The following is a 25,643-nucleotide window of genomic DNA, read 5'->3' as shown; positions in this document are numbered from 1 at the left end:
AATTCTTTGTGAATAGCACCACCATTCCAGCTGTAACAGAGAAAAAACAGAAGTCATCATACCCCCTCTTCCTCCTCCTCAACCATATCTATGTATCACCAAGACTTGTTGATAAAGTCTGCAAAATAGCTCCTGAATCTACTACTCTTTTTACGCACGCTGACATCATTCTAGTCCAAGTCACTATCATCAGTTCCTTCCTGGAGCTCTACAACAATCTTCTGCTTAGTTGAATTCCCTCCAAGTCCTTCAAGTTGCAGCCAGAGTAGCCTTTTCAAACGTATGCTCATGTTTAAAATTTTCTCCCTACTGCTCCTAGAAGAAAGAGCAAATAAAACTCTTCCTGGACACTTTGCAACCCAGGTCACAGGTCTTCCTGAATTAGTGAATGGGTTGTGCTTACCCCACCTTAAAGATTTCTGCACCTACCCTTGCTTCTGTTCATTGCCATCTTTCAGATCTCTGCTTAATCAGCACTTCCTAGGGAAAGCTTCAGATTCCTTTGCTATCTCATAAAGAAGTCCGTGCCTTTCCTTCGAGACATTTTTCTTCGCACTACAAGATTCATGAAAACACGGAGTTTCTGTCTCCTACAACATAATGCCTGGCTCATTGTAAGTGTTCAATATAGAGTTGTCCAATGGCAAAATGAATACATAAGCTTCAGAGATGAGTAGCCAATTACGAATGTGAATCCAGTCCCAGAGAGAACATAAATAAGAACTGTGACCCACCCACACAGGCTAACCAGCGCAGACTACAAAAGTTGGAGCCCCTCCCAGTAGCTCCGCCTCTTGGGATCGGGCCCCCCCCCTTTTGAGTGAAGAGGTGGGGCAAAAGATTGCCGGACACGACAGCAGCTGACCTCTGATTGGGCTCTCAGGGTGCCCGCTAGGAAAAGGGGCGTATCCTAGGACTCTGATTGGCTCTCTGGAGGCGGATGGCAAGAGGCGGTGGCAGCGAGGGTCTGACGCCGGGAAAGAGGGGACCCGGCGGGGTAGGGCAGTAGAGGCGTGCGTGATGGGCCCTTGCCACCAGCTTCGCTGAGACTCGCTCGCGTGGGCTGGTCTCGGCTGGTCCGCAGTGGCCGCGGCAGCATGAAGGGCGCTCTGGGGAGCCCCGTGGCCGCGGCGGCCGCAGACGCCGCGATGCAAGAGAGTTTCGGCTGCGTCGTAGCCAACCGCTTCCACCAACTGCTGGACGACGAGTCGGACCCATTCGACATCCTGCGCGAGGCCGAGCGCAGACGCCAGCAGCAGCTGCAGCGCAAGAGGCGAGACGAGGTGGTGGCGGCTGGGACCGGGGTTAGCAACCGAGGTGGTAGGAGCCCGGCCGGGGCCTCGGGCCACAGACCCGGCGCGGGCGGCGGCCGGCGGGAGTCCCAGAAGGAACGCAAAGGCCTCCCGGCTCCCGGCACGCAGCAGCCAGACAGCCCCGGAGGAGGCCCGCAGACACCTGGTACGTGTGCCCGGCGGGTACCTAGGCGCCTCCGAGTGGGCAGAAGGGAGAGGGGAATGGGGTCACGTAGGTCACCGTTCTAAAGCTGCCCCAGTATTCCCAGTATGAGATTGGTCACTAGAACCTGGTCCAAAAAGGGGAGGGGGCTTTCGGAATAGTTGGATTGAGCTGAGGGTCCTTATGGCGGAAGAAGGTTGGAAAAGAGGACGGGAGCGGGGTGGGTGTCATGCCCCTTCCGACCTTTCCCAGTCCCTTCTGGGGGCAGGGGCTGCAGGTTTGGAGTAGGGGGTCTCAAAACCCTGGAACCAAGGCTTCACAAGCTGGGCAAAGTTAAGGGATACTGCTGGGGTAGTGTGTGGGTTAAAAACTAGGGTCGCTACTCCGGGGCTCACCAGTCTAGGGCTAGTAGGGACCTTCTCCATCCTCCAGCCCACCCTCTGCAAGATCCATCTCGGGAAGCAAAAAGAGAGGCATGCTGGGAGGGGAGCCCCACTTTAGGGAGGCTAGTGCACACGGCCTCTGGCGGTGGTGGCGAAAGCCCAGAGTGTGTGAAGAATCGCTAGAGTGAGACGTGTGGGCCTCTGTGATGGAGTGAAGGCCTGGGTGACCGCTGGGATGGAATGTGACGTCGGCGCAAGCGGAATGCGGAGGGGTGGACGTGGGGTCCCCGGAGCCTTCAACCCATCCCCTTAACGTAGTTTCCAGTACTGAGTCGGCATTATTTTTCAGTACTTCTCGTGGTGTCGATGGGATGTGTGACTTGTCATTAACTCAGGCTGCTTTCTTTAACCTCTCAACAAGGATATTCAAAGTTCCCCACCCCCTGTTTAGTCAGAGTTGCTGCGCAGGGCTTGGAGTACTACTATTTGGATATAGGGAGGGAGGGAGGGTGCTTAAGAGTTCGTTTCTCACCTGAACTGCATCAGTGGTATAGTCATCAAGACTACACCTGTGTTTAATATTTTCCTAAAACCAGGCAGTAGTCCTATGGTTTGCCTAAAAGTGTTTAGGTTAAGATGTCTAGCTCCATCACTGCAGCCAGTGTTTGGCAGTGTATTCAATATTCAATTCAGCTTTACTGGCTAGTTCCTGGCTTGATAACAATTGTGCATCCCACAAACTGGCAGTTACAAAACAGTCACAGGGATGTAAAGTACAGCAGAAGGAATATAATCAGTAATATTGTATAACTGTACGGTGCCAAGTGGGTAGTAAAGTTATGGGAGGGATCATTTCCTAAGTTACATAGATACCTAACCACCATGCTGTACACCTGAACCTAAAATAATACTGAATGTCAACTGTAGTTGAAAAAATTTTTAAAAATTAATTGTGCATTCCAACCCCAGGAAAACAGCTGTTTTAAGCATTGGGGCTTTGGCTCCTGCACTTAGGTAATGTTTACCTTTATGTTTGAAATGTACAGTCCAGCGATATCACTTAAATATGAAAATCAAGTCACTGTAATACAGGTGCTGAAAATTATTTAAAATGCTATTTCCAGACGCCTTCATAGGGCATAAATTTATGAGTATGTTTAAACAGTGAGTAAGACTTGAGATATGTACGTTTTGTACTGTTTTATTTTTCTCTTAAATTTATTTAAATATAGTAATAAAAGAATAGAAAAAGGCTAAGCTTTTCCTTTCCCTTTATTTTTTAACAAATAAAAATGTATATTTTATCCTGGAGAATTGTGTGAGACTGCATTTAGTGCTAACATCACTTTGTAACCTTTGTAAAATTAAAAATGGCATGCATTTTTGTTATAAAGATTTTAAGCAGGTTAGAATTATATGAAGTAAAGTGAAACTCTCTTATTTTTCCTACTGTAAACATCTTGTATATATATACAAATGCACAAAGCTATTTTTTCTAAATTTACATGATGTAAACCAGATTATAGTTTGCTTCTTTCACTTAGCATTATAATCTGTTATATTGATAACCTTTTTTTCTGTCAATTGTTCAGGAGCCAAGTGATCTGGTTTTTGATATCTATATTAAAGATCTTTAGTTAATTTTGTAGTACGAGTGGAAATCTTGTCATTCTAGTTCTTTTTCAAGTTTGTGTTATTTCAGGAGCAATAGCTCATTCATTTCTATTTACTTCATTGCTGTACTGAACTTATCTGTAATGAGTGTTAGATATTCTCTTGAGGTTTTGCAGCCCTAATTGATATTGAAAAGGTGTACTTTTCTAACACTCAAAAATTTTAATGTAGTTAGCATATTGTGAGTGAATGCTTAGTGTTGTCAAGAAATAGTCAAAACATGTTTGACATATAATGGAAACATTTATTAATCTGAAAAGAATGTGGAAATCATAAGGGTTTTTCATGGAGGTTTTTAATGTCCTTCATTATTTTACAATATGCAGTTGACTGTTGAATAACACAGGTTTGAACTTCTCAGTTCCACTTATACATGGATTTTTCAGTTGACCCAAATTCAAGGGTCAACTGTACATTGATCCTTGTTTGAGCCTTGCTCAGTAAATTCTTTCTTGAAGTCCTCAGAGGTTTTTTCGTCTTTGCTTTTCTTAGCTTCCAGAACTATTGTTTTTGAGTCAAAGGTCAACTTTCTTTTGTAGGAAATCTCATTGCAAATTTTATTGTATTCTGAACCTTCATGGGCTTGGATTTAGATCAGTGAACAACTGTATGAGCCAGCCTTTTATTGGAAAGGGCTGCTGAAATTCATTGTTTGGATTATTCACTTGGAGCTGCTGATCCAGCACAGAAAAACAAATGAGGTTCAGTTGCAATCTTAATTTCTTAGTACTAAATTGTGGGAAAAAAACCGTGCCCCTATCATCTCTCATGTTGAATTGTGTTCAATTTATTCACAGAAACTTTGGAAGAAGTTTTAATATGAAGTATGCAGTAAATGTCATTTTAAGTTTTGAATGGCCAATTCTAATTTTAACTGATACAACTCAAAAATAACCTTGAGGAAGAAGAAGGTGGTATATGCTCCTAAGTAATTTTGTAACCGAGTGTAGATATTAAGATTTTTAAAAACATTACAGGTTATAAATAGGAAATTTGAAGCTGTATTAAAATAACTTTTACATTGAGAGAAAAATACTGAAAGGTATTACTGTTGACATGTTTACTTATGACTGTTTTGTCATGGTCTATTATCATTTTCAACTTGTTAAATAATTAATTTTCATAATATTTTCTATCTTACATTTCAAATGAGTCTTCCAAATCTTATCTCTGTTAGAAAGTATGTACCCTCGGATCTGGCATGGTGTGCTCCTGTGCCGCTGGGCAGGCGTGTCAGCCTCCGTTTTTGTTTCTGCAGTAAAAGCGTAGTGCTCTGTCACATTTCCCCCTGTTCTAGACGTGTCACAAGCTTGGATCGTGACCGCAGTACAAGCTGTAAACCGGATTTAAGCATTTGTAGGTTATGGAACATTAACTTTGAGGTTGAACTTAGATCTGTCATATAACTTTTCACATTTGAAAAAATTATGTTAACTAACATTTAATAAATTGTAGAATTTTATGTTAGTAGTATCACACACATGATTTTTGCTCTAAAAATGATATCAGTAAAGTATTGGAACTGTGTTAATACATGTGCCCAGTGTATAAAATTTAGATAGAAAATACTAAGTGAGAAAATGGAAAAATATGTATAACATTGGGTTGCACAAAAATTCCATTTAATTTATTCCATAAAATAAAAGGCATTTTTCATTCTCACCAAGAACTTTATTGATTTGGATATTTTGAGTGTGTCAGCTATCTTCCACGTGATACAATTGATTGTTCTCGAATAGTGTCTCAGTTTGACTGCTCTCAACTTCAACGGGTCTGCGCGACCGCGACCGTGGAGCATCGTCCAGGGAGACATTTCCAGCATGAAGCTTTGCAAACCTCTTTTGACATGCCCCATCAGTCACAGCACCTTTTCTATACACTGCACAGATCTATTTTTGAGTTTCAGTTGTGTTTTTATCTTGGAATAATACAGCATAACGTACTGAAAATGTTGCATATTTTCTTCCATCTTCAGTATTAAAATGGCTATACAAAAATTCACCAGTTTCTTTAAATGCACGCTAGTATGACAGCTGTCACAATACAGTCTAACAAAATTGTTTTGAATGAAGTTAAAGACAACAAAGCACTATTCGAGATATCTTACAGAAAAAGCCAAATGAACTTTTTGGCCAACCCATTACATTCCTTAAGAATCATGTTTATCTAAGTAGGAGTGGAAACCAATTTCAAAAATACTCATTAATTCAGATGCATTTCATATTTTTATAGCCATACAAACAATTGAAGGGTAGTTTATAGAAAAATCAAAGGTATTGTAATAAATATTGTATATAATGTTTGAGATGGGAACTTTTAAAATATATACCAAGAAAACATTTTTGGAAGATGATTTAAGTATTGGAAAATTTCTTCAGTATTAGATGCTTATCAGACATCTGCATAACATTTTTAAAGCATCGAACTGGAGAGGCAGGGAGTAAAGTGAGGAGAGAGGGAAGGAGTGAAGTTGTTGTCCCTGTTCCAGTTGAGTACTGGCCCCATGGATGAGAGATGTCTCTGTGGGTGCTTACTGGCCTTTGTATGATTTGGCAGAACAACTTTGGCTTCATGTTTCAGAAGTATGATCATAAAATAAATTTTTAAAAAAAGTATGATCATAAATACATAAATAGCATCAAATAGCAGAAAAATCTTTTTCTAAATAAAAGAGATAGTAGTGGTACAAGCTATATTTAAAACCCAAAGCCTTAGTAGCTAATGCTAAACCATAGTTGGGGCTCTAAAAGTACAATTTAAATTATAGGGTTTTTATCCTAAAGTTTTTTAAATGTACTTTAGCTACCATGTTTTTTTAAACTCTTTTTAAAAATATTTTTAAAGATATTTATTTATTTTTAGAGAGAGGGGAAGGGAAGGAGAAAGAGAAACATCAATGTGTGGTTGCCTGTCATGTGCCCCACATTGGGGACCTGGCCTGCAACCCAGGCATGTGCCCTAACTGGGAATTGAACCAGCGACCCTTTGATTCACAGGCCTGCATTCAGTCCACTGAGCTATACCAGCCAGGGCTAGCTACCATGTTTTGATAAAGCTGCTTTTGTGAAATGTAGTTGGTTTAGCAATTATATCTGTAGCTGTCACAGAGATGTGATGTACCTGTCATTAGAGGTTAGTTGGTATAGTTGGTTTACCTTCATCATACTTTCTAGAACATAAGGAAAAGGATGTAATTCAATAGGAACTTCAAAGATTTACATAACTTAAAACTTTTATTTAAAAGTAGTTGATGCTAGACTATAGTAATATCAACTTTTCTTCTCTCAACTTTTCCAAATTTCCTGATTTTCCCACGTCGTTGATTTCTAGCAAAGTGAAATGTAAAAGTACCTGTAAGTAATATGCTGTCATAGACTTGTGTTCCACCTCTCCCCTTTGATGTTTTACTGGCAGGTCATAAGCGAACTCCCAGAAGAGGAGAGCAGCAAGGATGGAGTGATAGCCGGGGAACAGAGGTGGTGCAGGATAGAGCAGAGCGGAGATTCTACAGGGACTATCAACCCTACGAGACTGAGAGGCAGGTGGACTCTACACCCGAGAAGTTTACAGATGACAAGTATGTACTGCAGACAGATCTTGGCCAGGAGGATTGAGAACCATAATGGTTTTCAGAGAGTGACTAGCCTTTGTGACTTTTTCGTAGTGCTAGTCTGGGTATTGTGTGTCAATTTAAGTAACAAATCATATGTCCTTAGGTGCCATGTGAAGGATCTTCCATGTATCTCTTAAACAACCTTAAGTCTTGGTTCAGGTAGTGATTTCACGATAAATTATTTATTGGTAACTATGAAAAGTACTCATAAAAAAACTGCACAGGAGTATCTTCAAGTAGTTAAATTTTCTTCTGAAGTTTAGGCTGGGGATATAATTATGTTTTTTGATTTAGCATTATTAATGTAGATCACTGATGAATTTAAACAAATTGCTAGCTCCATAATCAGGTCCGTAGGCTATTATGATGATATTTGAAGAAGAGCTCATGATGTGTAATACCAATTTCTGGCTCCCATACTTCTTTCTTTAGCAAGTGCTCTGACCCAGAAGATGGTGTTGGGCTGGTGTGGTCTGACTCCACTCTTGAGTGATGTGGCGTCATGCGGACCATCTGTACCCACCTGTACACGGTAGAGGCAGTAATAGGATGGATGCTTGCTGCCTGAAGTTTTTGTTTAATTATTAAACCCACGTAGTACTGAGTTTAGACTAAACCGAAATAACCTATGAGTCACATTTAAAGATAAATAAAGTAAAAAGAAAAGGCTTAAGGTGCTTTGATCAAATAGCTTATTTGGTTGGGGCATTGTCCCATATGCCAAAGGGTTGCTGGTTCGATCCCTGGTCAGGGCACATACCTAGGTTGTGGTTCGATCCCTGGTTGGGGTACAAGCAGGAGGCATCTGATCAATATTTTTCCTCTTTCTCTCCCTTTCTCTCTCTCTAAAATCAGTGGACATATCCTCACGGGAGGATTAAAAAAAATTTTTTTAAAGGCTTAAGGAAACTAGAGCAGTGTGTAGTGTAATTTCCAGGGAGCCTTTATTCCCAAGTCTCTCAACTTCTTGACTATTAATCCCATTTAGGATCCTGGCTATAAGTTTTAACCAAAGAATATGGCTTTGTAAAACTATAAGCTCAGTGTGAGCGGGCTGAGCAGATGGTGACTTCCACAGATCTGCTCCCTAGCAGTTACACACTCAAAACATCAGTGTACTGTGCATCTGCCACCACATTGGAGGTCAGGGTTAGTGAAAGGCTCAAGTCTACCTTTTTTGGTGATTACTTCAAATCTGCTGTGTAATGGCCACAGTCTGCATGCTTACAAAAAGCCTTCTGGATCAGAGCTGCTTAATTTTTAGGAAGTATTTATGTGTTTTTTTCTCACTTCAGGAATCTATTCTGCGGAAATAAGAAAATTGTAGTTCAAAAGATACGCCCATATTTCCAGTTATTTTTTAGTTGCAAAATTAAGAGTCTTTAAAAAGGATAAGAGAGGTCTTTACGTGCTAACATGAAAAGGTCCCTATTAAGTGAAATCATGCATGTACGTAAGACTAGGGATTGTGTGGGATATGGGATGTGGAGGTATTTTTTCTTTATTCTTTAAAAATGATTTCAGATTTACAAAAAGTTGCAGGAGTTATACAAAGAATTCCCATATATCCTCATCCAGATTCCCCGAATGTTGACGTTTTACCACATTTGCTTTGCCACACCGTTCCCTCTCCCTTTCTTTCCTTCTCCGCCTCTCCCCGCACACATGCTCTCGTCTGTCTCGCACGCACATGTCTTTTCTTTGTCATTTGAGATGAGAGTAAGGTGCAGAAATGCCCCTTTATCTTAAATACTTTAAATGTGTTTTTTAAAAGCTCGGTATAATTATCAGATTATTAACATCAATACAATTCTATTTAATTCTCTAAATTACATAATCTCCAGACTATTCCGATTTCACCAGTTGTCCTAGTAATGTCCTTTCAGCCAAAGAAAAAAAAGTTTGGTTCAGGATCCAGTCCAGGAATGTGCATTGCATTTGGTCTTCTTTAGCTGGGAGCAGCTCCATAGTCTTCCTTTATCTTTCATGAATGGGACTTTTTTTTTTTTTTTTGAAGCGTAGAGGACAGTTGTTTTATAGAATAGCCCAGAATTGAGTTTGCTGGTGTCTCCTCATGGAGCAACCCTATGCATTGTGGCAGGAATACTGCAGAAGTGATGTCCTGTGTCCTCACTGTATCATATTAGGAATATGTAGGAATTTTTACTTCCAAGGAAATTTGAATTTTTTTTTAAAGATTTTATTTATTTATCTTTAGAGGGGAAGGGAAGGAGAGGGGGAGAGAAATATCAATGTATGGTCGCCTCTCGTGTGTCCCCTGCTGGGAACTGGCTCACAACCCAGGCATGTGCCCTGACTGGGAATCCAACCAAGATACTCTGGTTTGCAGGCCTGCGCTCAATCTACTGAGCTACACCAGCCAGGGTGGAAATTTGAATTTTCTTGATAAGTCATGTGTCATCAGAAAAGATACTTTCCTTAGTTTATTTAAAAGTAATTTTCTGTAATAAAGGTCCATAAGATTTTTAATAAAAGCAATTTATAGTTTCTTCAGACAATTTGGAAAACATGTACAATTATAAAGAAGCTAAAATCACCTATCTTACCATCTGAGATGATTACTTTCTTTTAAATATATTTTATTGATTATGCCATTACAGTTGTCCCATTTCCCCCTTCATTCCCTTCTACCCTCCACACCCCCTCCCCTCACATTCCCCCCCCTTTAGTTCATGTCCATGTGTCATGAGTTCTTTAGCTTCTACATTTCCCACACTACTCTTGCCCTCTCTCGTCTATTTTCTCCCCACTGTCTATGCTACTTATTCTCTGTACCTTCTCCCCCTCTCTCCTCCTCCTGCTCCCCTGCTGATAACCCTCCATGTGATCTCCATTTCTGTAGCTTTACTCCTGATCTAGCTGTCCGCTTAGTTTGCTTTTGTTTTAGGTGTGGTTGTTAATAACTGTGAGTTTGCAGTCCTTTCCCTGTTCTTTCACTGTTCATGTTTTTTATCTTCTTTTTCTTAGGTAAGGCCCTTTAACATTTCATATAATAAGGGCTTGGTGATGATAAACTCCTTGAACTTGACCTTCTCTGAGAAGCGCTTTATCTGCCCTTCCATTCTAAATGAAAGCTTTGCTGGATAGAGCAATCTTGGTTGTAGGTCTTTGGTTTTCATGACTTGGAATACTTCTTTCCAGCCCCTTCTTGCCTGTAAGGTCTCTTTTGAGAAATCAGCTGACAGTCTGATGGGAACTCCTTTGTAGGTGACTGTTCCCTTATCTCTTGCTGCTTGTAGGATTCTCTCCTTCATTTTAATCTTGGCTGATGTAATTATGATGTGCCTTGGTGTGTTCCTTCTTGGGTCCACCTTCTTTGGGACTCTGAGCTTCCTGGACTTTCTGGAAGTCTATTTTCTTTTCCAGATTGGGGAAGTTCTCCTTTATTATTTGTTCAGATAAGTTTTCCACTTGTTGCTGTTCCTCTTCCCCTTCTGATACTCCTATAATTCGGATGTTGGAGCGTTTAAAGATGTCCTGGAGGTTCCTAAGACTCTCCTCATTTTTTTTTGAATTCTTGTTTCTTCATTCTTTTCTGTTTGGTTGTTTCTTTTTTCCTTCTAGTCTACTCCATTAATTTGAGTCCCAGTTTCCTTTCCATCACTATTGGTTCCCTGTGTATTTTTTTTCATGTAATTTGTGACCAAAATCAACAAGTTCAGTGAGCATCCTGATCACCAGTGTTTTGAACTGTGCATCTGATAGGTTGGCTGTCTCTTGGTTGCTTAGAAGTATTGGCTCTGGGGCTTTGATCTGTTCTTCTTCTTGTGCCATAATGTTTTGGTCTGTTCCCGCCTGTTACGTATGAGGGGCTGAGCCTTAGGTGCTCACTAGGGTGGCGCAACCTACTGGCTGGGTTGTGATGTTGTATGTGGGGGTGGGGTCAGAGAGGGAGCAGTGGCATTCGCTGCGTACTTTCTTGGATTTCGGTGCCCTTTGCCACTTCCCACAAGTAAATTGGGCCCTTCTGGTGCTGGTTCCCGGGTGGGTGGGCTTGTGTACATTCTAGGACCCTGTGGGTCTCTCCAGCGAACTCTCCTGTGAGGCTGGGAGCCTCTCCTGGCACCTCAACCCCTTGGTGCTTTTTAGGCTTTATTCCCAGTGCTGGGGCCCTGGGTTGTGCGGTCTCACTGCCCCTTTTTTTGCCTGGTTTATCTGCATGCGCATGTGTGTCCGGGGTCAGCCAGTTGCTTTGTGCATCTCACTGGTTTTGGTACTTTCCTCCCTGCAACTGGTTCTGCTAACCAGTGCCTCTTCCTGCCATAACCCCTCTCCTTGGGCCACCGACTCCACCCCTCTTACTGGTCTGGATGAATGGTTCGTTGTTGTCGGACTTCAGTACAGTTAATTTTGTCTCTATTCTGGTTCTATTTTTGTTTCTAAATCTTTGTTGTTCTTAAATTTGGTTGCGTGAGGAGGTACAGAATTTTCACCTATGCCTCCATCTTGGCTGGAAGTTGATTACTTTTAATACTTGGCCTATTTTCTTTTTAAAAAAATTTTAACACATAGATATGTATTGGGTTGGCCAGAAAGTTCATTTAGTTTTTTCTGTGTGATAGCTGTATTATATTTTTAGGACCATAAGACGCACCTAGGTTTTAGAGGAGGAAAATAGGGGAAAGATTTTAAAGCAAAAAATGTGGTAAAATATTTAATAACCTGTGACCCCTCTCTGTCACGCCCCCCCCACAGTGAGCCAGGTAAGCTACATTCAGACTATAAGATGCACCCTCTTTTTCCCTCCTGAATTTAGGGAGGTGCGTCTTGTAGTCTGAAAAATACAGTAGTTGTCTGTAACTTCATTTGAAATAATTTTGTTAGATTGTGTTGTGACAGCTATCATAGCACCATGCATTAAGAGAAATCTTAATCAAAATTGGTGAATTTTTGTGCAGCCATTTTAATATTGCAGATGGAAGAAAATGCACATTTGGGCATATTATACTTTATTATTTCAAGAAAGGTAAAATGCAACTGAAACACACACAAAAACATTTGTGCAGTTGTATGGAGAAGGTGCTGTGATTGATCAAATGTGTCCAAAATGGTTTGCAAAGTTTCTTGGTACTATTGGCATTTTGGTAAAACAGTTCTTTGCTGTGGGGCTGTGTTAGGCATTGGAAGATGTTTAGCAGCACTCTTGGCCTCTACCCACTAGAAGCCAATAGAATATCCAAATCAATAAACTTACTGGTAAAAATGAAAATGTCTTTTATTTTACAGAAAAAACTAAATGAACTTTTTGGCCAACCCAATACTTAGAGCTTAAGATGATAATGCATATACACTAAGTACTTTATATTCTTTTCCATTTGACATGGTGGAAGTCTTTTCCATGTCATTAACAATGTTAGGTGAGCATTTTATTACCACCCATTATTTCCATGTATTGTAATGTAATCATTTCCTTGGTGTTAGATCTTTGCTCAGCTTCCAGTTGTTTGCTTTATAAATAATTCCCAGTGAGCAGTTTTTTATATATGTAGGGACTTTCCCAGCTGGAGTTCTGGAAGTGGGAGTCCTGATGCGGGGCACAGAGCAGGCCTTCTCATGGATCCCAGCGTGGGCCCCAGAAGCGCTTCAGTGCAGGTTGGATGGATACATGAGGTGTAAAATTAACAAGAATTGTGTATCAACACATAGTGACAAAGCATTATCCTAGTAACCTGTCAGTTTACTCTATCACTAATGATCTATAAAAGCATTTCTCATACCACTTTCTCCAGACTTAAATAGAATAAGTTAGTGTTTGATTTTTGCTTACTTGGTAGTGAAGATGGCTATCACCTTTCATTCTTATAACATCTATACATGTTTATCGGACAGAATTATAGAATCTTGATAACCTTAGCAGACTGTCTGACTAATTCGATCCTCTCAATGTATGGGTGAAGCAACAAAGACCTAGAATTTCAGCACTGTGGTTTCTGGTCACAGCCAGCTGACATGGGTTTTTATCCCACTGCGGCAGAACCCATGTTTTCACAGAGAAGCGGTGTCACAAATGGTGCTGGGAGTGACTGTCAGTGTCGCTGTGGTAGGGATTAGCCAGGTAACTTGTTGCGTGTGGTCTGGGGGCACAACTGCTGTTCTTAAGGAAGGATGCAGTAGGAATGCTTTCCTTTAGGCGCCAAATGATGAATGTAGGTGAACTCTTAGAACACAGACTATTAGGAAATTAGTCTGCCTCTGTCTGGACACACTTGGCTCTTTTCTGCAATTTACTGCTTGTCATTTAAAGTCAGTTACAGTTCCAAAAGAATCACATGTTTAATTTTTTTCCCTCCTCATAAAGAAGCATTAAAAAACTCTATATACATAATACATACCATTTTAACCCCTTTTAAATACACAGTTCAGTGGCATTAAGTCTCTTCACATTGTTGTGTAACCAACCACCATCTCTGTCCTTCTCCAGAGCCTCTTCATCGTCCCCAGGTGCACCGTGAAACACCCGCTCCCCACCCCTATGCAGTGCTTCGTCCCTCTGCCTGTGAAACATACTCATGTCTGCTTGTCGGGGTTGTTGTAAGAGAGTGGGTGACAAGTATGTAAAGTGGGATGCTTGGCTCAAAGGTTATTTTCCTTCCTTTAGCTTGTGAGTGCATCACAAAGCTTCTGAAGTGGAGTATAGGGTTCTTCGATATCACTGACCTGTGCCAAGAAGAAATATTTATAATAAGGGGAAGTAAACAATTGAGAATATATTTAATTGGGGCTGGGGTAAACTTGTGGAGTAAGGAAAAAATGATTTAAGAGATTAAAAAATACATCAGGACACACAGGGCCAGTTTAAATAAATTTGTAATTTTGTTTGTATCTGATCTAGATTTTATGTAAATGTAGACCTGATTTTGACTGTTGGCATTATTTTCCTTGTATCTTTTTGCTTCATTTCCTGTCAGTTTTTAAAAAAGATGTTATTTATTTATTTTAAGAGAGAGGGGAAGGGGGGAAGGAGAGGGAGAGAAACATCAATAGATTGCCTATTGCACACCCCCCCAACTGGGGACCTGGCCTGCAACCCAGGCATGTGCTTTGATGGGGGAATCGAACCTGCAACCTTTCAATTCTCAGGGTGGCACTCAATCCACTGAAACATACCAGCCAGGGCTCAATTTGTAGGTAGTTTTTTTTTTCTTTTCTGGCCCTATCCAACTTCCTGGTTAGGAACTTCCTTTTCTTTTGTCATCGTTTTAGAACTCTGTGTAGGTACTTCAATAGAGAGTCAAGATTTTACAACAATAAACTCATTTAAAATTTGGTTTGGGGGTTATTTTCTAAGTTTTTTGTACATTTGGGATAGCAACGATTAATGAGCCCCGTTTAAAAAAACTTTTGGTAAGGGGAGGTGGGAGACAAAAGCCAACTTGTAAAGTTTATTTAGAATGGGATTTCTTATAGAGACTGGCAGGAAGTTAGTGATCCACGAGCCTCTAGTTCTTTATTTGTTCGAGTAAGGAGAATTAGGAGTTTTACATCTTTTTACCCATGATGGTATAGTAGCTTTTTTTTCTTTTCTTTTTTTTAAATTTTATTTTTTATTGATTATGCTGTTACAGTTGTTCTATTCCCCCTTCATTCCCCTCCACCCTACCCCCCCGTCCCCACCATTACCCCCCTTTAGTTTATGACCATGTGTCTCAAGTCCTTTAGATTCTATATTTCCCATGCTATTCTTGCCCCCCCATCTATTTTCTATCTACTGTCTATGCTACTTATTTTCTGTACCTTCTCCCCCCCTTCTCCTCCTCCCACTCCCCTGTTGCTAACCCTCCTTGAGATCTTCATTTCTATGTTTCCACTCCTGATCTAGCTGTCCTTTTAGTTTGCTTTTGTTTTAGGTGTGGTTGTTAATAACTGTGAGTTTGTTGTCTTTTCACTGTTCATGTTTCTTTAACTTCTTTTTCTTAGATAAGTCCCTTTAACATTTCATATAATAAGGGCTTGGTGATGATGAACTCCTTGAATTTGATCTTATCTGAGAAGCACTTTATCTGTCCTTCCATTCTAAATGAAAGTTTTGCTGGATAGAGCAATCTTGGTTGTAGGTCTTTGGATTTCATGACTTGGAATACCTCTTTCCAGCCCCTTCTTGCCTGTAAGGTCTCTTTTGAGAAATCCGCTGAAAGTCTGATGGGGACTCCTTTGTAGGTGACTGTCCCCTTAGCTCTTGCTGCTTCTAGGATTCTCTCCTTCATTTTAATTTTGGCTAATGTAATTATGATATGCCTTGGTTTGTTCCTTCTTGGGTCCAACTTCTTTGGTACTCTCTGAGCTTCCTGGATTTCCTGGAAGTCTATTTCCTTTTCCAGATTGGGGAAATTCTCCTTTATTATTTGTTCAAAGAAGTTTTCCACTGGTGGCTGTGCCTTTCCCCCTTCTGGTACCCCTATAATTCGAATGTTGGAGTGTTTAAAGATGTCCTGGAGGTTCCTAAGACTCTCCTCATTTCTTTGAATTCTTGCTTCTTGACTCTTTTCTGTTTGGCCATTATTTGCTTTCTTCTGGTCCACTCCATTGATTTGAGTGCCAGTTTCCTTTTCATCGCTATTGGTGTCCTGTGCGATTCCATTCATTTCAATTAGTTTCGCCTTCATATATTTGTCTAATTTGTGGCTATAATCAACCAGTTCTGTGAGGACCCTGATCACCAGTGTTTTAAACTGCGTCTGAGAGTTTTGCTATTTCTTCATCGCTTAGATCTGTGGGTTCTGAGGCTTTGAGATCTTCTTGCACCATTTTTGGTCTGTTCACGCCCTTTAAGTGTGAGAAGCGGTGCCTTGGACTCCCAGGTTGCTGGGTTGTGACGCTGTATGTGGGGGCGTGGTCAGAGCGGGGAAATGGCGACCCCCTCTGCTGTTTCTCACAGCTGGGTGAGGAGCAGCGTCTTAGGTGGTTCACCTGGGCTGGGCCACTCAGAGTCGCTGGGTTATGACGCTGTATGTGGAGGAGGGAAATGGCGGCGCCCTCCACTGCCGCTAGCCGCGGGGACCCGCCAGCCCGGTCCAACCGCCCACTCCCTCGCTTGTCTCTCCGCGCACAAATGCGCGACCACAGTCAACACGCAGCCCCGCTGCCCCGCTGTCTCCCCCGCGGTCGCTCACTAGGTCCAACCCTGCGCCTGGATTCCGTGCGCCTGAGTCCATCTGACTGAGCCCGTCTGACTGATTTTTCCTGTGCAACCCCGCTCCACCAGCCACTGGTTTCGCCCCTTACCGGTCGGGCTGAAGAATTTGTTGTTAACGGACTTTCGAAAAGTTCAATTTTCCGTGTTCTGGCTGTGTTTTTTGTTGCTAATATTTAGTTGTCTCTAAACTTGGTTGTGTGAGAAGGCACGGCACATCCACCTATGCCTCCATCTTGGCGGAAGTTCTAAACTAAGATTCAGCTTTTTTTTTTTTAAGTCCTCACCCGAGAACATCTTTTCATTGCTTTTAGAGAGAGGAATGGGGCGAGGGAGAGACAGAAACATGGAATAACAGAGAAACATCGATTGGCTGTCCCCTGTTGGCTTCCATGACTAGGATCAAACTTGCAAGCTTTTTTTTTTAAGTATATTTTATTGATTTTGCTACTACAGTTTTCCCAATTTTTCCTTCTTTACTCCCCTTTTTCCCTGTACCCCACAACCCTCCAGCATTACCCCCTCTTAGTTTATGTCCATGGGTTGTACATATAAGTTCTTTGAGTTCTGTTTTTTATACCATTTTTGACCCCTCCCCATCTATTTTATGCCAACCAATTATGCTTTTTCTTCCCTGTACCTTTTCCCCCCTATTTCTCTCTTCCCCCTCCCCATTGAAATCCCTCCATGTGATGTCCATTTCTCTGATTCTGTTTCTGTTCTAGCTGTTCGCATAGTTTTTCTCATTGTTTTTCTTTTACTTTTGTTTTTTGAGGTTCATTCATTGATACTTGTGAGTTTGTTGTTTTACTGTTTATAGTTTTGATCTTCTTTTTCTTAGACAAGTCCCTTTAACATTTCATATAAGAGCTTGGTGATGATGAACTCGAACTTGACCTTATCTGCCCTTCCATTCTAAATGATAGCTTTGCTGGATAAAGTAATCTTGATTGTAGTTCCTTGCCTTTCATGACTTGGAATACTTCTTTCCAGCCCCTTCTTGCCTGTAAGGTTTCTTTTGAGAAATCTACTGATAGTGTAACAGGAACTCCTTTGTAGATAACTGTCTCCTTTTCTTTTGCTGCTGTTAAGATTCTCTCTTTATCTTTATTTAACCTTGGGTAACTTAATGATGATGTGCCTTGGTATGTTCCTATTTGGATCCAACTTCTTTGGGACTCTCTGGGCTTCCTGGATTTCCTGGAAGTCTCTTTCCTTCGCCAGATTGGGGAAGATTTCATTCATTATTTATTCAAATAAGTTTTCAGTTTCTTGCTGTTGTTCTTCTCCTTCTGGTCCCCCTATAAATTGGATAGTTGAACTTTTAAAGTTGTCCCAGAGGTCCCTAAGCCTCTCTTCAGTTTTTTAATTCTGGTTTCTTCCTTCTATTCTGGTTGGATGTTTCTTTCTTTTGTTCCAAATCATTGATTTGTGTCCTGGTTTCCTTCCTGTCACTGTTCCCTAAATATTTTTCTTTATTTCTTTTGGGTATCTTTCATTTGTTTTATAATTTTTTAACCAAGCTCAATCAGGTCTGTGAGCATTTTGATTACCAGGTCTTTAAATTCTCCATCAGATAGGTTGGCTGTCTCCTCATTGCTTAGCTCTTTTTCTGGAGTTTTGCTCTGTTCTTTCATTGGGGCCATATTTCTTTGTCGTAGCTGATATGTTGCAAGGGGGTGGGGTCTTAGGTATTGACCCTGGCAGGGTACCCCTCCTTGGCAGTCCACCCCTCCTCGCTACACTGTGGGCTGCCTGTTGGGGAGGGGCCAGAGAGGGAACAGTGTAGCTTATCTGCTTGTCTCTAGCCTGCTTTCCAACGAATTCTTGTGAGACTGGGAGTTTCTCCCACCGCGGCAGCCCGTGCCGCAGTCTGCAGTCAGCTCTGAGTCCCAGTTTCCTGTTCAGTCAGCCCCATCATGCACAGTCTGCAGCCTGGCTGCAGCTTCTCTCAGTGGGCCCCGCCCATGCAGGCTGCCACCTTATCTCTGGTTCTCAGCGTCTGCTGTGTTACTGGCACGGTTGTTCTGGTTGACTTTTTCCTTAGTTCATTGGTTTTGGGAGTTCCATGCCATTTGATTTTCTGGCACTTCTGGTTGTTTATTGACTTTAGATTGTTATCCAGTGGAGTGTGAGGAAGCAAAGGGTTTCTACCTACGTCTCCATCTTGGCCAGAACTCCGGAATCCTCAAGCTTTTGGTTCACAGGATAGACACTCCAACCAACTGAGTCACACCGGCCAGGGCTAGTAGCTTTTTAATGTAATATTTTACATTTAATGTCACATTTTCAGCCATAAAAGTAGACCTCCAGTTCTGGCATTGGAGCCATTAATAATGCCCCATTGGATTTCGGTAAATTATTTCTTACAGCTTTGAATGTCTTTAAAAGCCTTGACAAATTAAGAAATATAATTTGTCTTATTAAACTAGGGTTTAACAATGAAAAAGATGTGGTCTTTCCTTCAGGAGCTTTGAGTCGAGTGGAACAAAAGCAAGTACTAATGGAAAATGCTGGTGACCAGCAGTGAGGCAGAGAGAGGTGTGGCAGGGGGAAGGGGAGGGTTGGAGAGGGGGCCCAGTTCTTGGCTTGGGCACTCTTGTGTTGTGAGTTAGGGGCCACAGGGGGAGCATGGTGAGTCACTGTGGGCCACATATCTGTAGGGCTGGGTGTGTAAAGAGGGGTATGTCTAGGAAGTATATGGCTTTGTGACCTGGAATCAGAGACCCCCCCAAGGGAGAGACCCCCAATGGGGTCACATGAACGAGGGTCAGGTAGCATTAGCACAGGGGTGAGGACGATGTACGTGTGATTAGTATCCAGAAGAACAAGGGAGGCCGCTGTGTGCAGAGCACCAGATATGGTAGGTGGAAAAGGCAAGGTGCAGAACTTACTCCTGTGAGACTCTGGATCTGCCTGCCCCTGAGAAGTGCCAGTAAGCGGCTGAGGAGCACGGGAAGTACTTTGTCATTTTGTACCATATAGAGCTATGATATACTACAAAACTAATTGGTTAGGGACAGATGGGGAAAGAGAAGCCAGAAAGGTCAGAGGAAAATTAGTGGCTGGCCATGTCACCTGGTGAATAGGGCTCAAATAACTTAAAGACAAAAGTTACTATCGGACTTAACAACCAAGAGATTGTCTTTAGCAGTCCTTGGAAGTTTGTTTATCTATTATAATTTTTTAAATTCTTACTGACTTGAGAGAGAGAGAGAGAGAAACATCAATTTGTTGTTCCACTTATGTATTCATTAGTGATTTCTTGTAGGTGCCCTGGCTGGGGATTGAACCTGCAACCTTGGCATACCAGGACAACACTCTAACCAATTGATCTACCTGGCCAGGGCTTTGCCCTTGGAAGTTTATGTGGAGCAATGAGGGTAGAAGTCAGGTTGTCCTAGGATAAAATATTCAGCTGCAAATGTCACTGACTGGTTATGTATTTGGGAGGAGACATAACTTGAAGTTCAACTATTTTTATTAGTATACATAACATTCCAAATTTAACTTAAATATTTAGTATTAGAACTGGAATGAACCTTAGAGTTAGTTTATCTAACCTCTCATTTTATAAATGAAGAAACCAGATCCAGAGAGAGAAGGGTGTCCCTCTACAGGTTGGTGTAAGACCTGCCCAGAGCCTGCTTCTTACTGGCTCCCCGACTTGTAACTTTGGACAGATTACGTATTTCCCTGTGCCTTGGTTTCCTTGTTGTCTCATGGGCAATAGTTACATATTATAGATTTATTTGTGTGAATTAAATGGCTGTATGTGAAGCTCTCAGATCAATGCCAGAGACAGTATGTATTCAGTAAAAGTTAACTATTAATTTATTATTCAAGCCACTATTCTTTCCAGTATACTATAGCTATAATGTCTTGCTAGAATTTTCCTCATTAAAAAAAGTCTTAGCTCTTTAATTCACCACTTTTCATTTTCCCCATGTTTTCCTAGACCAGTTGACCGGTTTGATCGAGACAGACCACTGCGGGGACGCGGGGGCCCGAGAGGGGGCCTGCGGAGCAGAGGCAGAGGTGGTCTTGGGAACAGACCTTTCGACCGTTTTGACCAGAGAGGAAAACGGGAATTTGAGAGATATGGTGGGAATGATAAAATGTAAGTTTCTTCGTAAATGCTATTTTCACTTTAAGATCTTAGTCATCATAATATGAATCTGTTATATGTTAATATTTAATTGACTTTATATTAGTGTACTATCATTCCTGGAAGAGCTGATCCTGGGATAACTTTTAGATCAACTTCTCTGAGTTGGAGATGGACTAGAGGCCAGCTTCTAGTTTAAGGGAATATCCTTTCTTTCTCTAGAGCAATCAGAACCGAAGACAACATGGGTGGATGTGGAGTTCGCACCTGGGGATCAGGTAAAGATACCAGGTATGGTGCGAATGTATGCCTTCTGTGAGCCTGCAGCTAAGTGGAAGTCTTGGTCTGAATTGGCCTTTCACGAAAATTATGTCCTCTGCTCTGCTTGCAGTGCCTTTATGCTTGTGTTCCTTTAAGTAGAGATTGATTTTAGGCTTACGTTTAACTTTAAATAGTGGGTTTGCTGTGTTGTAATTAGATTTGAAAACTGCTTTTAAAATTCTTTTATTTTGTCTTATTTTAGCCAAACAAATTTATGTGTTTGCTCATGCACCAAGCACATGACATTACATTTACAAAAGCCTCAAAATGTTTTCTAAATTCCTGGATATTCTATATTTCATTTTTCTGTGACTTTCCAAAGTTCTTATATACACTGCATCTTCATTTCCTGAAATCATTTGCAGATTGAAGCTCAGTGACAAGTTTTGCCTGAGGTTCAAATTTGACATTTCTCTGAGGCATCGTGGTGTCTCAGATCTGTTCCAGTTTTGCTCCTTAAAGGAGGTACGTGGTTCTTCTGTGTCTGTCATTTCACTGCTGCAGGGATGGTGCCTTCCTGGTGTCTGCAATGAGAGAGGCAGGAAGTACTTCAGGGCAGCGTAGGGTGGGTGACAGATGGGTCACCCAAGGACATGTTGCCGGGCAGGCTTTCTACAAGTTAGAACTCACGAGAGGATCCAGACTTCCAGTTTTCTTCTTTTGAATATAAGCTTTTTATATACATTTATTTTTCTTAAATTGCTATCCTTAAAGACAAATTGTATACAATAATATCAAGTGTAACATCAGATTTACTACCATTGCACATTTGTTGTCCTTGAAAGGAAAAAAGCCTTGTTAAGTATTCTCGATCTGGGCTTCCATGGGATTTTTTTTTTTTCTCTTATGAGAATTTAATGAACTCCTGTCTGTGTGGCTTCAAGTTACCAGGACACAGGCCCCACCAAGACTCTCCATCTTGTCCTCAGCTCTTTTGCTGAGGAATTTGGCCTTCACGATGAATGGCTGCTTTGGGAGCTTCCATTCCCCAGGACTTTGCAGTAGGCTGATCCCATCACAGCAATGATGGGAGCAGTTCCGGTCTTGTTTTCAGCAGCATTTACCCGTGTCTGCTCACCGACCAAGGTCCACAGTTTATCAAGGTTGACAGTGGGGCAGAAGCTCTGGTTCCTCTTTAAGTGGTCATGCCTCATACCACCTTTCCCAAAGTAACCTGGGTGGTATTTGTCAGAGTTGACCCTGTGATGATGTAAGGCACCAGCATTACCTTGGCCTCCCAGTTGCTTCCTGTGCTTGATGATGTGGCTGTGGCTGTGGCTCACATGGCCCCAAAGTTTCCAGGTTTTCCTCAGTCTGGATGGTGTGTTGGTGGCTGAGATGCCTCCGTAGGATCTTTTTTTTTTTTCCCCCAGAGCATTTTTTAAAAAGATTTTATTTATTTATTTTTAGATAGATGGGAAGAAAGGGAGAAAGAGAGGGAGAGAAACATCAGTGTGTGGTTGTATCTCACTCGCCCCCTACTGGTGACCTGGCCTGCAACCCTGGCATGTGCCCTGACTGGGAATCAAACCGGCCACCCTTTTGTTCACAGGCTGGCCAGCACTTAATCCACTGAGCCATGCCAGCCAGGGTAACAGGCTGTGGACTCTAAATCTTTGTATTTGTTTTTTATTTTACTGTGATTATAGATAGATAATATATTTTTAAAAAGCAATACAGGCAACTCTTGAATCATCTGATTTACTACTTTAATGCTACCACTCCATTTCAGTTCGCATTTGAACTTAAAATTATTTTTGGCTCCAAGTGATAACTTATAAGGCATCAGCCTTGGCCTTGTAGCATGAAGAGGTGACCACATGTGCTCCTGGCAGACTGGCATGTCTAATGTGAAGATGAAAGATGCTCTGTGGCACTCATTTTGGATTGATTTGTAAGTTATAAAGTCAGAGCTCTTAGGTGGTAATAATCTAGAATCAAAAGATTTTACTTAGTGTAAGACTTTTATCGCTTATTTAATAAATTGAAATTTTGATTTGCCATCATGAATACCATGTAGTACAGTTGAATTATGTGCAACTTTTGATTAATAAACAAGAGCAGAGGTGAGCCTAACGCAGGAAGCGATGTGTCTGTCCATAGCTGGCGAGGCCAGCTGCACAGTTCAGTGTAGATGTGAAGGTTTCACTGTAGTTCAGTATTCCTGTTTACAGATATTAGCAGCATAATTAGATTTGTGGACAAGCTGCTTTTAAAATGGTGTGGCTGAGCCTCGTCTAGTGTTATAGTTTTCAGAACAGTTTGATCGTGAGTACCTGTGCTGAAAATAGAATTTGTTCCATCAACAGTAATTTAAGAAGTATAATGTCAGCTATTACTCACTTGTTATCAATTGAAATAGACACCCATGAGTGCAGTTTTCAATAATGCTGCCTTCCACCTTCTGTTGCGAAGAGCAAGACAGTTTATGTAGTTATCAAGTAACATTTGGCTAAAATCTGTTCACTGTCATAGATTTGGTTAAATGTGAAGTCTGAATGAACTAGAAAACAAAGCCTTGAGGTGTTCAACATCGTTTTATGGAACATGCTTGTGCAAACAGGCGTGTGCTATATTAGAAAAACTGGAGTCAAAATAGAGACTTGGGAACCCTGGAGTGGTAGCTCAGGTGGCTCAGATATGCCCAGGCCGCAGGTTTGACCCCTGGTCAGGACAGTGACAAGAAGCAACCAACGGATTCATCAATAAATGGAACAGTGAACTGATGTTGCACACCCGTGCTCTTTTGCTCTCTCAACAAAATAAATGAAAAATTAAAAAATATATAGACTAAGCTGTGGAGCTAGATCATCTAATTCAACCTTGATGATTACTTTAAACAAAATAACAAAATCTGCCAAAATAAATTGTACCTAATTTTGAAACATCATTGTTTTGTGGTTTTGGTCATATGGTTCTATAAGAGCTGTAAATACAGTGTTAGTTTTGGTTTATTCGTAAAATAATAAAAGAATTAAAAAACAATTTAGGTCAATAACAGGAGGGACCTGTGATTTTCTTTTCTTTGAAATCAATTGCTCAAGTTTTAGAAATACAGAATTTTACAGAGTCTGTTTTGTATTCTGCTTCTCTTTTCCTTCGCCATGTCTTTGTAGCTACTGAATGAATTTTAATTGTTGAAAACTATGAACTGTTGGTATACTTATGTTTTTTATCCCCTTGGTTTATTATGTGGCCAAGAGAGTAAAGAGAAAATTGGAGTAATTTAATGCTGAGGCTGCTGCTGGACTTTGGGGTTCCCAGATACTAAAAATTCCCATGACCCCACAGAGTCAGGCAGATGGCGGAGGCAGACTTTGTGATGGGATCTCTGCTAGGCAGAGCAGCAAGGATGTCCTTCCAAACACTATTGTGTTTAGACCTGGTAGGGTAGGCTCATTCGCTAGAGCTTCATCCAAACACATCAAGGTTGCGGGTTCAGTCCCTAGTCAGGGCACATAGAAGAATCAGTGGGGCCCTGGCTGGGGGCTCATTTGGTGGGGAGTGTTGTCTTGTTCACCAGAAGGTTTTGGGTTTGATCCCCGGTCGGGTCACATACCTAGGTTGCGTGTCTGGTCTTCAGTTAGGGTGAGTGTGGAGGCAGCCGACCGATGTTCCTGTCTCAGAATTTCCTCTCTCGCATCGATATTTTTCTCTGCCCTCCCTCCCCTTGCTTTCGCTCTCTCTGAAATCAATAAACATATCCTTGGGTGAGGATTTAAAAAAAATCAACCAATGAGTACATAAATAAATGGAGTAACAAATAGATGTTCCTCTCTGTCTCTCCCTTTCCTCTCTCTCAAAAATCAGTAAATGAAAATAAACACAAGTACATTTGATTTAGAACCCTTTATAAAAGTAAAATATCATCATTCAAATTTTATGTTGAGAAATTGAGTTGTTTTACTTAAAGTTGATTATAATAGCTTTGATTTGAGAATTAAAAATATTAATTTAAGAAGTCTATTCTGTTATTCTGTTACAGTTCAATTTATGTTTACTTTTGAAAAAGTAGCTTATTTTATGAAGCTGGGTTATGTATGTAGTATAAAATATTTCTAACATGTATAATATCCATTATATTGACATTATATATCCATTATATACTCAAGTCATATACAAAGTCGATGTAATTATTGACTAATTTTAGCATTTTCCTGAAAATGAAATTTCTTATGCTGGGGCTTTAAAAAAAATATCTTATTTATTTCCTTTTAGAGAGAGGGGAAGGGAGGGAGAAAGAGAGGGAGAGAAACAGTGATCTGTTGCCTCTCGCATCCCTCCACCAGGAGACCTGGCCCGCAGCCCAGGTGTGTGCCACACCAGTCAGGGTAGGACACTTTTGTTTTTAAGTAATGCTCATATGAGTTAATGTTACCATAAAAAGGAAGATTAAGATCATATTTTTAAAAGTTCTCATTGTTTTACATTGTATTATAATTTTTGAATATGTAGATTTGTGTTTAGATGTGATGGTATATAAATCGATGTTTCAAGCCTTATATTTCTAGTATAGTTGTTACCTGGTTGTTTATAATTCTACACACTTATTTTTGTGGAGTGTTTTTACTTTTTTACCATTGTTTAGAAGTCTGATATGAAGCCCTGGCTGGTGTGGTTCAGTGGGTTAAGCACCAGCCTGCAGACAGAAAGGCTGCGGCTGGTGCGATTGCCCAGCAGGGCGCACGCCTGCATTGCAGGCTAGGTCCCCAGTAGGGGGCGTGCGAGGCCCAGTCAGTCAGTGTTTCTCTGGCTTGTATTCTCCCTTCTTTCCCCTCTCTAAAAATAAATAAATAAAATTTTCTAAAGAGTAAAAAAAAAGGTCTGATAGTGCATATTCATACCTATTATAAGTCATTTTATGGTCCCTGTTAATACTGGGAATTTCTTAAGTTTATAAGAGTTTTGAATAATTCTTCTGATTCTTTATAATCTGTT

General features: G+C 41.0%; 1 protein-coding gene and 1 pseudogene across 2 annotated transcripts in view; one reads left to right on the top strand and one right to left on the bottom strand.

The window, feature by feature from the left end:
- The first annotated feature begins 943 nt into the window (after positions 1-943).
- Positions 944-25,643, top strand: part of HABP4 (hyaluronan binding protein 4) — a 42,158-nt gene continuing 17,458 nt past the window's right edge. Inside the window, exons 1-4 of one of the 2 annotated variants that reach the window (XM_037151561.2) lie at positions 944-1,458; positions 6,927-7,089; positions 20,235-20,396; positions 20,607-20,675. In XM_037151561.2, the coding sequence (XP_037007456.2) occupies positions 1,098-1,458; positions 6,927-7,089; positions 20,235-20,396; positions 20,607-20,675 (755 nt within the window). In that variant the 5' untranslated portion in view covers positions 944-1,097. The remainder of the gene's footprint in view (positions 1,459-6,926; positions 7,090-20,234; positions 20,397-20,606; positions 20,676-25,643) is intronic. The other variant, XM_037151562.2, reaches the window with a different exon arrangement.
- On the bottom strand, positions 21,585-25,400 carry LOC119053799 (60S ribosomal protein L27a-like; annotated as a pseudogene).

This window comes from Artibeus jamaicensis, unplaced genomic scaffold (assembly GCF_021234435.1).
Source record: "Artibeus jamaicensis isolate MK-2021 breed Jamaican fruit bat unplaced genomic scaffold, CSHL_Jam_final scaffold_1964, whole genome shotgun sequence".
Classification (NCBI taxonomy): Eukaryota; Metazoa; Chordata; class Mammalia; order Chiroptera; family Phyllostomidae; genus Artibeus; species Artibeus jamaicensis.
The sequence above is the reverse complement of the archived record's forward strand: the minus strand, read 5'-3'. Positions and strand labels throughout refer to the sequence as shown.